This window comes from Zeus faber (assembly GCF_960531495.2).
Source record: "Zeus faber genome assembly, chromosome: 22".
NCBI lineage: Eukaryota > Metazoa > Chordata > Actinopteri > Zeiformes > Zeidae > Zeus > Zeus faber.
The window spans coordinates 14,931,491-14,946,062 of NC_137209.1; the positions used below are offsets into that span (position 1 = coordinate 14,931,491).

The following is a 14,572-nucleotide window of genomic DNA, read 5'->3' on the forward strand; positions in this document are numbered from 1 at the left end:
GCTGATTTGCCCGCTACGCCATAATAGCAGAGTAATCGGAGAGAAAAAACAAACAAAAAAAAAGAAAAAAAAAACGGAAAACGCAAAGCGGAGCAAATTTAAATTAGTGACTGCGCGGTGCCATTCATTGTCTTCAGCAATAATCTATAAACACAGACTCATTCGTTTGGGATGACGGGAGGAATTGGGTTTTTACATTTTTGTGGGGGGCGGGTGGAGGGGGGTGGGGGGTGGGTGGAAAGTGCTGCATTGACTTCGGAGACTTTAGTTTATTTCGCATCAGCCTTCGCCGAAGCCTTCTGTTCTACTTCCTGAGAACGCGAGACCTCACGGAAAAGACAAAACAAAAAAGTAAAATAAGATAAAAACCTAAAAAAAAAACCAAAGCCCTGTATTTGTCCTCTCGCCGAGGGGGGGGGGATGCGAATAGCACGTTTGGTCAAGTTGCAACCCGAGACTTGGTGGCGCTTCGCCATCTCTCTCCCGCTCTGACCCGGGACCCGCCGTGATCTCATAGAGATCCAGAACTGGAGTCCTGAGTCGTTCATCAACCAAGACTCACAGATGGTGGTGGTGGTGGTGGTGGTGGTGGTGGTGTTTTGGTGGTTGGTGTAGACTGGGGTTCCAAGCCCATCTAAGTGCCAAAGTGTCCCTGAGACTGTCCCTACTCCTGCTCCGGCTCCGGCTCCAGATCCGGCTCCGGGTCCGGAGCCGGCTCCGTGTCCGGCTCCAGATCCCGATCCGGAGCCGGGTCCAGGTCCGGCTCCAGGTCCCGATCCGGATCAGGCTCCGGGTGTGGATCCAGATCCGGATCCGGCTCCAGATCCGGATCCAGCTCAAGCCCCTGCAGCGGCGGCAGGGGGACGCCATGTCCGTGGTCCTGTGCTGAGAAGCAGTCGTCAGAGTGGACGAAGTGCAGCGCCGTCTGGCTGTAGCCGAGCAGCGCCTGGCGCTTCTCGGCGGGGCTGTACGCTAGCGAGCGCGGGTGTACCTGCTGGATGTGGCGCTTGATGGTGCTCACCTTGAGCGTGGCCAGCGTGGCGCCGCACACCATGCAGATGAGGCCGTGCCGCAGGCAGTCGTAGTCCATCAGGTACTCCATGCGCCAGCGCACCTGGTAGTTCCGCCGCTGGTCCTTGCCCGGGTAGTGGCTGTGGCGGGAGGAGGACGGGGCCGCGCCCTCCCTGGCCTTGCCGCCCTCCTCCTCGTCCTCCCGCTTCCTCTTCGCCGGCTTGCTGGGCGACGCGGCGCCGGGGGAGGCGGCGGCGGCGGCCTGCGGCGTGGTGGGTTCGCTGGCGGCGGCCTCTGGCGATGTTGCGGAACAGGAGGCGAGCGTCAAGACACGGCACATGGCAAATGTTATACTATTGGGGGTCATGGATTTAGGGAAAGTGATAAGTATTTGATCAGTATTTCTCTGAAATTATTATTATTTTGTTATTATAATTATATTTATTGTTATAAATATAGATCTATGGGTGGGGGAGATTGGTCTGCCCCTTCTTTATTTCCCCCATTCGTTTTTAATATTTGTGACGTAGAGAGCCACGATAAAGTACTAGTCTACGTCATAATCCTCCGATACTGACCGTGTTCGCCGAGCAGCGATTACCAGCCGAAACTCAACGTGACGTAGGGTTGCCAGGTGAGCGAGCTAGGTTTTGAGGACGGTAATGTTCCGTCTCGAGGCATTGCACTTTGTACCTGGCAACCCGCCGACTCACGCCAGACAGCGCTCCGCCGCGAATAATCACGGAGGGATAAACGGACGGCCGCGTCAAAAGAATCACTCCCAACGTGGCTGCGGCAACTATCTCGTTTTTTTTACGTTTTTTATTTTCCCATGTCTTAAAGAGGCAAGTAGCACGGCTTAAATAACCGTTGGGATGCTGGAAGGTGTATATCCCTCGTTTCACAGGAGCTAGGCTAGTTGTTTCCCTTTGCAGCCCTGCATCGAGGGAACACACTCAGCATGCAGACCGGCGCTCTCGCGGTGCCGGAGACGCTGCGATTAAATTGGTATTGACCGAGATAGAAATTTCACAAAATATCCCGTTAACAGAGTACAGCCACCTCGGCTTTACAACTAGTTAGCCGACAAGGCAAAGAGTTCCGCTAGACAAAGCCGACGACCTTCAGGTACACAAAACTCATTTTTCAAGTTTTGAACGGATAAAAAGATACGGATAAAAACTAAAGCCGCCGTATCTCACCTTCTTTAACGTGCGTGTCCTCTGAGTGATAATCTTTGGTCCAGGCTGCGGCCATGGCTTCCCTCTCCTCCCTGCTGAGGCTGGTGGTCTCCGGGTGACACTCCTGGATGTGCCGGCGGAAGCCGCTCACCTTGGTCTCGGGCAGCGCCTGGGAGCACACCATGCAGTAGGTGCCGCGGCCCTGGGGCCCGTACGCCACCAGGTAGTCCAGGCGCAGCCGCCAGGGGTCCCCGCCGCGCAGGCGTCTCCTCCTGGGCTGGCGGACCGGGGGCGCCGGCTCCGGGGGTCCCAGCCCGCCGTCCTCGCCGATGAGGCAAGCGTCCTGAGTTAAAAGCCCGCAGCCCGCGTCCTGAGGGAAGAGGCCCAGCTCGGCGTCTTTGGTGTCGGGCTCCGACTTGACGAATCCCTCCGCCCCTTCTGCTGCCGGGAGGGAGAAAGACGGAAAGTAAAACTTTGCTGACTCGTGAGACACTGTTGAAATTAAAAAAAAAAAAAATGTCAAAAAGAAAAGACACTTGAATGGAACCTTATTGCCACCGGGGTACGAAAAGTGATTGAAATTGTCCAGTCAATTCATCACAAAAGTCATAATAAGTAAAGTCATAAACCTTGATTTTATCCAGTTCAAAGTGTAAATCTTGTCGGTGCAAATCACGTGTATAAAGTAATGAAGTTATGAACGTTAACATTGGATGTCATCATATTCACTGTCAATCAATCCATTTTTATGTAAGTAATCTGTGTGTATTTTCTCGATGCTTTGCAAACATTACATAAAGGGGGTAGCTGAGCAGACTACTCTCTGTTATACCGGAAAGGATGATTTTTCCTGACACACTTGGGGACGCAAGCCCAGGCGCAGTTCACCCGACGGCCACCGAGGAGGAGCAACCCAACTGTCGGATGCTGTTTCGGATTCGGTGTGACGCCGGCTTGCGAACCCCTTTCAGGCGGTCAAAACTACGAGTGGGGGCCGTAGAAAATGAACTCTAAATTCAAAATGCGCCCGACCGCCGCTCTCACCGTGGGTTTGGGCCCAGGCCTGCAGGATGCAGTGCTTCTCCTCGGCGCTGTAGACCAGCGAGTCGGGGTGGCCGTCCAGCACGTGGCTCTTGATGTGGTCCAGGTGCAGCGAGGGGGGCTGCCCGCCGCACACCATGCAGAGCAGCCGCCCGGCCTCCGCCTCGTACTCCATCAGGAACTCCTGGCGGAACCAGGCGTGCAGCGAGTCGTTCAGGTAGCGCTTCAGTGTTTGGGTGGAGGGCCCGGCGGGGTCTTCCCTCTTGGGCTCACCGGGGGGTTCCACCGCCGCCGGATGTGGCTCGGGGGGGGGCGGACTCGGTGGCTCAGGGTTCTGCTGCTGCTGCGGCTGCTGCTGCTGCTGCTGCTGCTGGGGAGGCATGGGGTCTTCGGGCCCAAGATCTGGGCGATACAGATGCACATTTATTAGCATGATATTCATCGGGTTGACCCAAAGTCTGGTTTTCCACCCCAATGTCGTATTATCAAAAGCTTTTTGGTCCTATTGTCTCATCCTCATTTTCGACTTGTGTGCCAGGATGGGACGATATCTTAGTTCATCAACGATGCACTACCACAAAAAAATTGGTTTATTGAAATGTAATATAGGATGAATATAGGTAAAGTGGGACACTTATTGAAAGTCCTTACTCTAGGATATGATAGCTATTCTAAATATCTCAAAAACTTTAGATCACAGTATATCAGCCATGTAAGTAAGTAATTTGGTCGGCGCCATATCAGCGTCCTAAATTTCGATACCCAGCCCAATTCATGACACTGCTGCGATATGGAGTTGTTCTATTTATTTGGATAAATAAAGAGAAAACGCTAAAATATCATTACTACCGTATCCCATTCATACTGGTTCAACTTCAAACAGGAGAAATCACCCAGGCCTCATTTTTAGGCAGAGGCACACTGAAGAACATACTGAAGCAATATATTATACTGTATATATCATAAGTGATATATTACATCGGGAGGGGCTTGGGGGGGTGGGCGGGCATAAGTGGAGAGGATAATTTTGTTTGCATTGAGCCGCCGTCCGCGAGCCGATCCTCATCAAAACGGGGCGTGGCAATCGAAACTCACCGGCGGAACTCGGTTCGTGCGTGATGAAACAAGTTGCCACCGAATTCACCGGATCCACTGTCGATCAGAGAGACGGTTGTGAAGACAGGCTTTGTGATACGGTAATTCCGCCACTCAGTCATGACTTCCGCCCATTTTCTCAGTTTAGCCCGCAAAGATAAGGTGGTCGGTTTCAGTCACGGCAGCAATAACAACTCAGTGGAATGCGGCATTAGTCACAGCATTGTGACATACAGATAAGCTACGCATCACTGAGCCTCCTTTTTAAGCAGAAAAATATAGTTGCAATTGGATTATAGCAGTTAAGCACAATCAAAATGAATAATCGTTTGTATCATATTATATTTTGTTAATGCATTGACACGGTTGTATTGTCTGGCGGAAACAACCACAACCAGTTCAAACCCCCTTCCCTTACCAAGCCCCTAGACATTAGTATGGGAACATTACATCATCCTCTCCCACATCACAGGGCTGCACTCTTCCTGAAACACCGCCCTACCACCAGGCAAGCTCATACTGCCACCAAGTGTGAGATCTGGAAAACTCCCATCCGGCCACAGAAAGGAGGTTCACCCGGCCGGGGCCTATACCCACCGGTAGCGGAGGAATACTCGGTGGCGTCCGGCGGCTCGTCCTTCCCGCGGGGCGGCGAGGGCGAGGGCCCCGCGGCCGAGCAGTAGGATCTCTGGCTGCCCTCCAGGCTCAGGTGGCTCTCCCAGCCCGAGCGGATCACCTCCTTGTCGGCGGCGCTCCACAGCAGCGAGTCGGGGTGCTTCTGGCGGATGTGCCTCTTGATGGTGCTGAGCTTGAGGGTGGCCAGCGAGCTGCCGCACACCATGCAGATCATGCCGTGGCGCAGCGGGTCAAAGTCCATCAGGTACTCGCTGCGCCAGTACTCGTGGTAGTAGCGCCGGTGGTCGCGGCCCGGTATGCGGCTGAGGCCCTGGCGCGACGCCCTCTGGACCCGGGGCTTGCAGCCGGAAGGCCCGGGGATGGGGGAGAGGAGCAAGGGCTGGTCCGGGCCCTCTGTGATGCTCCAGTAGCTGGTGCCCGGGGAGCCGATGGGCGTGACCATACTGCTCTCCGACTCATCCTCAATGTGGCCATTGGCTATACCGTCTTCCTCTAGGGGAGGCAGGCAAAAAATAAACTTTGTAAAAAAAAAAAATAAACCCGCACCACTGTCTGTTGGGCGTGAGTAATCATGTTGAGGTCACATAAAAAACACCAGTAACAACACACTGACCACAGAGGCAGGCAGGACACTGTAAACACACCGTGACGTCAGCGCACGGATGACTCTGTTTATGAATGAGTCTCGTCTAATTCAACATTTTGACCGGCCCTCTGACACAACTCCGCTCCGAAACCCCCCCCCCCAAAAAAAAAACGGACAGACGACAGACAGGAGAGCCATTTTCTGCGTTTCGTTACGGGTGTCATCGCGAGGGGCGGCGACTCCCTCCGCCGGCCCTCCGCTGGGGGGCGACCGTGCGCCGCGGAGCGCCTGTCAGCGCGCCGTGTAGCCTTTGTTTATAGGAGCCAGTGAGCCAGGGGGCCATGCTGCTGCACGGTATTGTCTATGAGACGGATTAACTGTGTGACAATGGGCCGGTGGAAGACCGCGGCTTTGACACACGGACGTCAAAACACAAACACAATATATATATATACATATATATATATGTTTTACCTCCTCCCGAACAGTGTCCCAAGTCCCCCTCCTCTTGCGCCGCTTCCTCCTCTCCGCTTATTATTAATGAGACGAGATCTGTCTGCTCAGCACGCTGGAGGTCCACGGGCTCCTTCTCTTCCATTCCTGGCTCCCGTCTCTGGGATGGGACCGCGCCGCCACGGAGCACGGCTACGGGCGCATGCTGGCTTTCCGGCGGTGCGCCGCCTGCCCCGGCGCCTTTGGGTGCGTGTGCCGTGTTTCCAACGCGCCCCCCTCGGCGCCCCCCCCCCCCCACCACCACCCCCCCCCCCCCTGCGGAGCCAAGTTAACTTTTCGCGGATCGCCGCCCGTTATTCCGCCGCTCCGCTCGCGCCGCGGCGTCCGGAGGGGTCCGCGCCGCTGTGGTTTGTGGAGCGCTTCGGCGGCCTCCAGTATGTATTTTAAGGTTCCGCTTGTCTTCAGGGTGGGGAGCCGTACTAGGGGCCCCTGGGGCTCCTTAAGGGGCTCCTGGGTAAATTTAAAGAGACAGTAGCGGCTCTCGCGCGCTGACACGCGCACCCGGGGGCCAGATGGAGACGGGCTTTAATACTTGAAAAGCTCCTCGCGAGCGGGTCAAGCGTTTTATTGGGATATTGTTGTTGACGGCAATGTGTTTAATATGGAATACGATAACGACATTAAAAAAAAAATAATAATAAAATACTGACGACCATCATAGATAATATAAAACTATGTAAAAAAAACAAAACGATAGAGTATAAGGGTTGATATCATGTAATAAAGTATATACTATTATTATTTTTTTTTGATTAGTACCATGTACAATATACTTTAATTGAATTGTCTCCTCACTTGCCCTGCCCACCGAATGCAATTGTACACTCATTTCAGCCTTTCAAAATAGCCTACAAATATATATATATATATACACACACACACACATTAATAAGTCAATAAATAATAAAATATATATTATAAAAATAAAAATGATATGCGTGTGTGTACACACACAAACATACAAATTAATAAGGAAATATATAATATAAAAAATTATAATAAAAATCAAAATGATATCTGCGTGTGTATATACACACACACACACACACAAATTAATGAGTAAATAAATAATAAAAATGTATAATAAAAATAAAATTACGTGTGCGTATATATATATATATATATATATATATATATATATTTTTTTTTTTTTTTAATTATGTAAACCATGGTAGTGTATTCAACATTGCGTCGTATGTGCGGTTCGCCTCGTAATCACTGTTATTACTGCGTGATAAATTGGTCACATTATTCGTCCACGCGTGATACGATTCGTTTGCGGAACACAATGAGGTCCCGTGGCGGTAGGCAGGGAGGCAGGGAGGCAGGCAGGGAGGCACGTCGGTTGGGAGGGAGGGCGGGCGGCGGTGCGGTGCGGTACGCGGTCTTCGCGACGCTACGATAAACACACAGCTTGACACACGGGCGCCGGGGTCCCACATCCGGGTACTTCCCCGCCGTTGTCAAGGCAGCCTCGCAGAGGAAGGGCTGGCTCGCGGAAAAGTAGCTGCAGTGTCCTGGCGCCATATCTGTCCAACCCGCACCCCCCCCCCCACCACCACCACCCCTCCCCACCCCCGTTAAAAACGTCCCTAAAACTGTCCCGGAAAGTTAGGCGCAACTAACCAGGTAACGCATGTGCATGTTTGTTGTTTCTCTCCGCACGTTTTTCGACCACCGGCTCTCCGTTATTATGCTCGTTTTTTTGGGGTTTTTTTTTTTTTTTTTTGGTTTTGTTTTCTAGCGAGACGGGGAGCAGACCCAGTCCGTGTGGACAGGGGAGGAGGAGGAGGAGGAGGAGGAGGAAAGATCTTGTCCATTGTGAAGAGACAGGCGCTGGTCGACACGGTTTTTCGCGGCGCGAACCGTGTCGAACCCTCCGGTGGATTTTAGTTTTTTTTTGGGGGGGGGGGTTTTGCTGTTTTTTCTCGGAATGGTGTTGGCGGCGGTCGAACACGTTTTCACTACAACGCGTTTTTTTTTTTTGTTGTTGTTGTTTTTGTTGTTTGGGGGGTTGGGGAGGGACGGATACGAATAAAGAACAACACACACACAAAAAAAAGAAAAATGGCTCGCGACTGATACAATGTGTGATATAAAGGGACAGCTTTAAAGGGACAGTACGCCGGCGCTTCCTTCCTGGTTTCCACCGCACGGCGTCACATGCAGCGTTCGGGAATAACGATGGGGGTGTCTTTTCTTTCGTCTTTCTCTGAACTCAGCCGCGGCGATCGGCAAAATGAACGTGGGTCGTTGCGCTAATGTTATGTGTAAATGAATAAGTACCTCAAAAAGCACCGCGGTTTCACCGTGTTGTCGTCGCTGGTTACACGTCACTGACGTATTGAGGCAGATGTTTTCAATATTTCCCTTTTTTTTTTTTTACCAGTCTGTGAACTTGACTGATATATAGATGTACTGATTAAAGACGCATGGGAATAATCGTGTGTTTCTATACAACAGAGCTGCATTATTGAAAATATTCAAGAGTAAGAACTATAAAGATCTCGAATTTTAAAAAAGTAGATTTTTGCCGGTAACGTGCATAGGGATTCAAACTGCTGCAACTAAAATATTCCCCTCTCTTCAACCTCAGGACTACTACACAGTGGCGCGATGTCCCCTGCTGCAGCATCGCCAAGGTGGTCAGTGTTTGTTTACAGCATTTACTATATGAGCTGAATTAAATGGTCAAGTTGGCGTTGGAACCGAGGACGTCGACCGGGTGTCTGAGAGCACGGCCATGAAAGGGAAAGGAGCGAAAGGGGGCTCGGAGGTCCAGCGCTACCGCCCGGCCGCCCAGTACGACGACACCACCCTCGCCCAGAAGAGAGAATACTGGAGGACCAAGAAACGTGAGCAGAGGGCGAGGCTGTCAGAAGAAAGGGGACGACCCAAACAGGACAGGAAAGTCGCAAAACGTCTACAGGGAGAGGCGGCGCCCAGCGTCGCCTGCGTGGCGACGCCCTCGCCCTCGTTGCGAAGACATGAGCGGTCAGGTAGGACTGCCAAAGCATCGATGAGTGGACACACGCTGGGCCAAAGCCAAAAGGAGAGGTGGTTCCAGACGATAAAGCTCAACAAGGTCTTGCCTCAGATTTCCCCATCAAATTACATCAGAGCCAAAGCTGCTGCGGTCAGCAATGCTTCAGAGAACATATCAACAGGGAGCACCGTCAGCGGTTCAGTTACCTCACCCAGATCCAGTGGAACGGCGTTCAACATCAGTGCCTCCTCAGTGCCTCCAATTAGAGTGTCGGTGCGACCATCAGCGGCCGCGCTTAACCAGCTACAGGGCAAAGCGTTTGTTATTAATGGCAGCCCATCCAAAACAATGCCCGAGCAATGCGTGTCACTACCTAAAGCACAACGTAAGGCACAAATTTCAGTACACATTCAGCCCAAACCATCAGCAGCTGGTGCAACTACAGGCAACACACTCCTGTCTCCTCCAACTCACCATGTTCCTTTCAAAGAGGGGAGAGGAACTGCAAATGTGAGGAGTCCAGTTGGAAAACCGAGTGCCTTGGTCACCAGCCAAGCAAAGATGGCAGCTAGAATCATTAAAACCAGAGAGCGGACACGGGGCACCGAATCGATGACGCAGAGGCCGATTTCCCAGGCTCCTAAATGTTTCCCATCTCTGTCATCTGTGAGAAGCGCAGGTCAGTATGTGAGCAGGCTCAAGGCCCCAGATACACCTGCGGGGAGATTCCAGAAGATTGTGCAAGTCATGGAAGAGTCTTCCATGCCTCCAGATGCTAGCACAGCTGTCAGAAAGGAAATTGGGAATTTACAATCCGTAGCAGCCAAATTGGCCACAGTGAAACCTAACCAGGATGTGCAGGCAGTTCAGATAAAAGTCGAGCATCCACGGATGGATAACAGAACGCTGAAATCTAGAACACTTGGTGTTACTTGTGAGAAAAATCCCAGAGAACAAACGAGAAAACTTTCAAACTACATGCAGTTCTCTTTTGCTAGTCGCAGCATTGCGAGATGCCGGACACCTAGACAGAGGTTCATTGAAACACAAAAGATTTTCCAGAGTCAGAGGAACAGTAGAGGGAAATTCCCGACGTACGCCACAGTCTACAATACTCGGAATGTTCCAAAAATTGACCCTAATGAATCTCCTGAGCAAACAGCCGCCAGGAGGCGAGAGTACTGGCGCATCAAAAAGCGAGAGCAGCGGGCCAAGCAGTCCCTGGAGGTGAAGAACAGGTTGAAGGAGAAAGACTCGCTGATGAGAAGAGTCAAGCGGTACCAAAACATACTCGAGGACTTAAGAAAGGCCAGAGCAGTGGCCACCAGCACTGTGAACCAGCTGACTGGTAGCACTCTTACCCACGCCTCCGAGACCATTGGAGGGTTCATCAAAGAGGATGGGACAGTGACCATTAACATTCCCCATGTTCCTGTAGATTCAACCACCGAATTAAACTTAGCCGAAGAGAAGTTCAATCTGTTTTCCGACAAGGGTGTCAGCGCACACTCTCAAATTCAACCTTACTCAAATCTTAGAAGTAATCAAAGGAAAAGTGGAGTGTTGGGGGACTCAGTCAGGCTAAACCGGCTTCCCCCTCCGCTACGTTCCGCTCAGGTAAGAGTTTCTTTGCCTCTTTCTGGGCGGTCAATAAACAAACCTCCAAGGTTGCTGTCAATTAGACCCAGGAGCCAGCTCGAAAGAACAACTACAGCGGCAACCAATTCGCATAGATCGGAACACGCTCAAATCACGCTAACGCACCCTCAGAGTCTGAAGAATGCCGTTTCAGGATTGTCTGTGCCGGGTTCTGGCCTCGGCGGTTGCGTCATGAAAATGGCGGTGTCAAATTCCACATCCTCGCCAGCCACTCCCGGTCCGGACTCGGACCTGCCAGAGGAGGAGAGGATGGCGAAGAAGAGGGAGTATTGGAGGGTGAAGAAGCGAGAGCAGAGAGCCGCACGTGCCACCAGGTTGAAGCAGGGTTTGTCCCTGGACAGAGGGAACGCAGCCACGCAAAGGAAGAAGGTCCATAAGCCGACACCACCTCAGCAATGTGGAGGGACTCATTTTACACAGAGCAGGACTGTTGCAGGACATAAAGTAAATAACCTACCTCACTCTAGTGGTGGTGTGTCTCTGACTCCACACTCCGCAAACCCGATAAAAGATGAGAGAGAAGCAACACCACACATGGCTGACCGAAATACTCAAACTGAGCAAACCATCTGTCCTGACATCAAACCCCATCCATCTCCGTTGCCGCTTCCAGGGCCTCAGCCGGAGCCCGACCCGGGACTGAGCGCAGACAGCCAGGCTACCACCCTCCTCGCCGTGGCCTCCATGAAAAAGCTCTTGGAGGAATCGCTCAGCACGGTAGCTGAATGTAAAAGCCAACCCGCTGCTGTTAAAACAGAGAAAACTGACACAGAGATGTGTACATCAGGCACGCCTCCGCAGCAGGAGCTGAAGCCAAGTGTACCAATGATCTCACTGGGTGATGAAGACAAGGTGCCCCTGGACGCTGACCTCACGTTGGAGATCAAAAACTGGCAGGCGAACGCGGACAACATTGCGCCCCCCTGTTCGCCCGGCCCTTATCTCTCCTCAACCGAGACTGGTGAAGCCTTCCCTCCTCCGCCTTCCACCGAGGACCTCCTGGGCGCCGCATCTGACCAGTCCCACAGCCCTCCTTGCTTAGGCGTCTCCTCAGAAGCTTCGGGTGGATCGACTCCCACATTTTCTCCCAGACGTAGAGTACAGAGGCTGTATGCCAAAAGAGCCAACCACCAGCACTGCTGTTCTCCAGAGCCAAAGAGGCTGCATCACCCACCCTCACATCAACAGCGCACACAGCAGCAGCAACAACAGCGACAGCAAATAGCTCCACTACTACCACACTGTCTACCACAGTCTCAAACATCTGTATCACAGCAACAATGCAAAGAGAATAACTCGCCCCTTACACAGCGGCACCACCACCAGCAGCAGCCGCAGAAGCAGAAGTCTGCGCCAGGGGCAGAGGAGGGCAGTATGAGCAGTCTTCAGAAGAAGAGGGAGTACTGGAAGCTGATGAAAAGACAGCAGAGGGCCCGGTCAAGGGCCAGACAAAAGGAGAGCCCTAGACTAGGACAGTACAGCAGGCATTTGTCACTGAAAGCCGCCCAGGTCAGTCAAAGTGTCTCATTAAATATTATGCACAAATATCAACCACTGAGAACCTTAATCCCCCCCTAATGCATACTTTTTTATGTGCATGCGCATGTTGTTTTGTGGGTTTGTATTTGTGTGTGCTTGCATGAATTTGCATAATATAACATTGAACCACACATTTCCAAAACACAGGTTATTTGTAGCCAGTAGGTTCCTGTAAGATCAAGTGTCAGTACAAAAGGGCTTATCCTCACCCTAAGTGTTTTCACACTGTTTGTTTTGGGATGTGTGCTGAGGCTGAGGCTGATGACCTTGTGCATGTGTGAACTCATCAAACTAACTCAGACCCTCTGAAATTAACCCAACTCAATTAGAACAGACTGAGACCACCCCGGGAGGTGGTCTCAGTCCGTTTGAGATTCGCTCCGATTTGTTATTTGTTCATCGCGGGCAAAAGGCGGACCCATTTGTTTTTTATTTTGATTTCCACATTTTAGTACCCCGAGGCTTGCCATACATCGTCTCTGCTGCATCTGAGTGTATGTGGCCAAACAATAATAACAGAAGGTGGCGGTTTAGAGATTGTGTGGCTTGCTTCCTCAAAATGTTGCACAACCAAATGATAAACATATATGCAGAGGCCATCTTGATGAAAATGACCCATAATTCAATGTCACAGCAGTGAGGTAGGAGTTCTAAAGGAACTGTAGCGTGAAACTCCTCTTCCTTTCAAGTCCACACGAACGATACATGGACTGGCTTCATCTGTAGCCTGTTATTTATTTGGTTTATTGTATGCAAACTGCGTTTGGTTTGTTTAAAAAAACAAAGAGCTATGTGTTAAAACACGGCTAGGCCTGGCCAATGTCTAGAGCAACTGAGACCCCAGTAAATTCACCACAAACCCTTGCTCTGGCATTTGACACTGTAGCAACAAAAATAGAGGGGGAGAGCACCTTACAGGGGCTGTGAAAGGCAGACACGTCAACGCCTGTTCTTCACAGGTCAAAGATCTGTTGGTTATTAGCGCCGGCTACATCAAGCTTTCCTTCCAGAACGTGGAAGTCACCCCTCTCTTTCTGCATGAATTCTTGTCTTTCAGCCTCCAAATCACCTTATTAACAACAGCAACAGCGTGCAGTCAGCTGAGTGTGCAAGATCATCGACTAAGCTGGCCCTGCATTCCAAGATGTCTGCCGCCACCCTCACCGCAGTGCACAGCATCCCTAAACTTCTGGTGGTCAGTCCCACTACATCTAGTGTTGGGCAGTCACTCGACACACTTCAGGTCAAACCGCCCGTCGGCAGCTTCACCTGCTCGCTCGCTGGAGGGCAGAATGAGAGAAATGTTGGGCCGTTGTGGAAGCCTCGCGTCCCTGTCGCCATGCCTTGTCCTGAAGAAGGTGAGGCAATATTGCCGCCGGGCACCGGGAAAGGCGGTAAGCGGTTTTCGTGCAGGAATCAACAGAAAGTGACCCAAGCTTCGCCCTCCGAGGGGCCCGGAGTGCGGAGGTGGACGCTCGATGTGGCCCCAGTCCTCCCTACTCTCACACCCCCCGACAATCCGCTCTCAAACATCGATCTCCTCCCCATTGAACCCCTCGTTCACAGTCCTGCTTGCCCGAGTCCCGTCAGCACCCCCCCTCGTGCTCAGCCCCAGAGCCTGCAAAACACGCAAATTGGCAACTGGCAAATAAGTCCGATGGTCCCTCCAAAGCGGGTCCCGGGGGAGTCTGAAGAGGAGTTCATGAGGCGAAAGCGGGAGTACTGGAGGGTTAAAAAAAAGGAGCAGAGATACAGAAAGGCCATTAGGGACAGGGAGCTGTCCCAAAAGAAAAACTGGAGGTCCGTCTTGCCTGTTCATGACCAGGACCAGGAACAGAACCAGAGCCAGTGCACGACAGAGCAGGTACAGGGTTGTTTTCTTATAAGATAACTTCATTATCCGATGTTACAGGCTCTTGTTGCTTTGATAATTATGTTGTGAGATTTAATATTGAGGAGATTGCCCTGTCTGCCTTCTCTCTCTCTCTAAAATTATTAGTAGTTGCCAAAGCATGCACGTAAAAAGTCTAGTTCTATAAGAAAGTTGGTCTCCTCTTTTAACCTGATTCACACTCAGTGTCCTGATCCATCCTTTTTCTCACACTAACCTGTTTTCTTTGATCGATAACCTTGTCCTCACGCATCTTTCTGTCTCCCTCTAGGATTCAGGCCAGTGGGTGAATTCTTGCGAGGAATCTGAACACCAGTTGAGGTGGGACACATTTTGGGCTGCCGTTTTCCATATTTGTCATTGTTCAATCGTTTAAACATGCTATGCCACTTTTGTTTCAGTAGATAAAAACCCTTTATCTACAATATTGAGCA

The 14,572-nt window shown here is 51.4% G+C and overlaps 1 protein-coding gene across 1 annotated transcript; it reads right to left on the reverse strand.

The window, feature by feature from the left end:
- Positions 1 to 664: 664 nt before the first annotated feature.
- Positions 665 to 6,148, reverse strand: LOC307247388 (zinc finger translocation-associated protein-like; the record flags this gene model as incomplete). The annotated part of the gene is made up of 5 exons (XM_080023541.1): positions 665 to 1,305; positions 2,214 to 2,633; positions 3,237 to 3,635; positions 4,926 to 5,456; positions 6,025 to 6,148. The coding sequence occupies 5 exons, from the start codon at positions 6,146 to 6,148 to the stop codon at positions 665 to 667; spliced, it is 2,115 nt and encodes a 704-aa protein (XP_079879667.1).
- Positions 6,149 to 14,572: the final 8,424 nt, after the last annotated feature.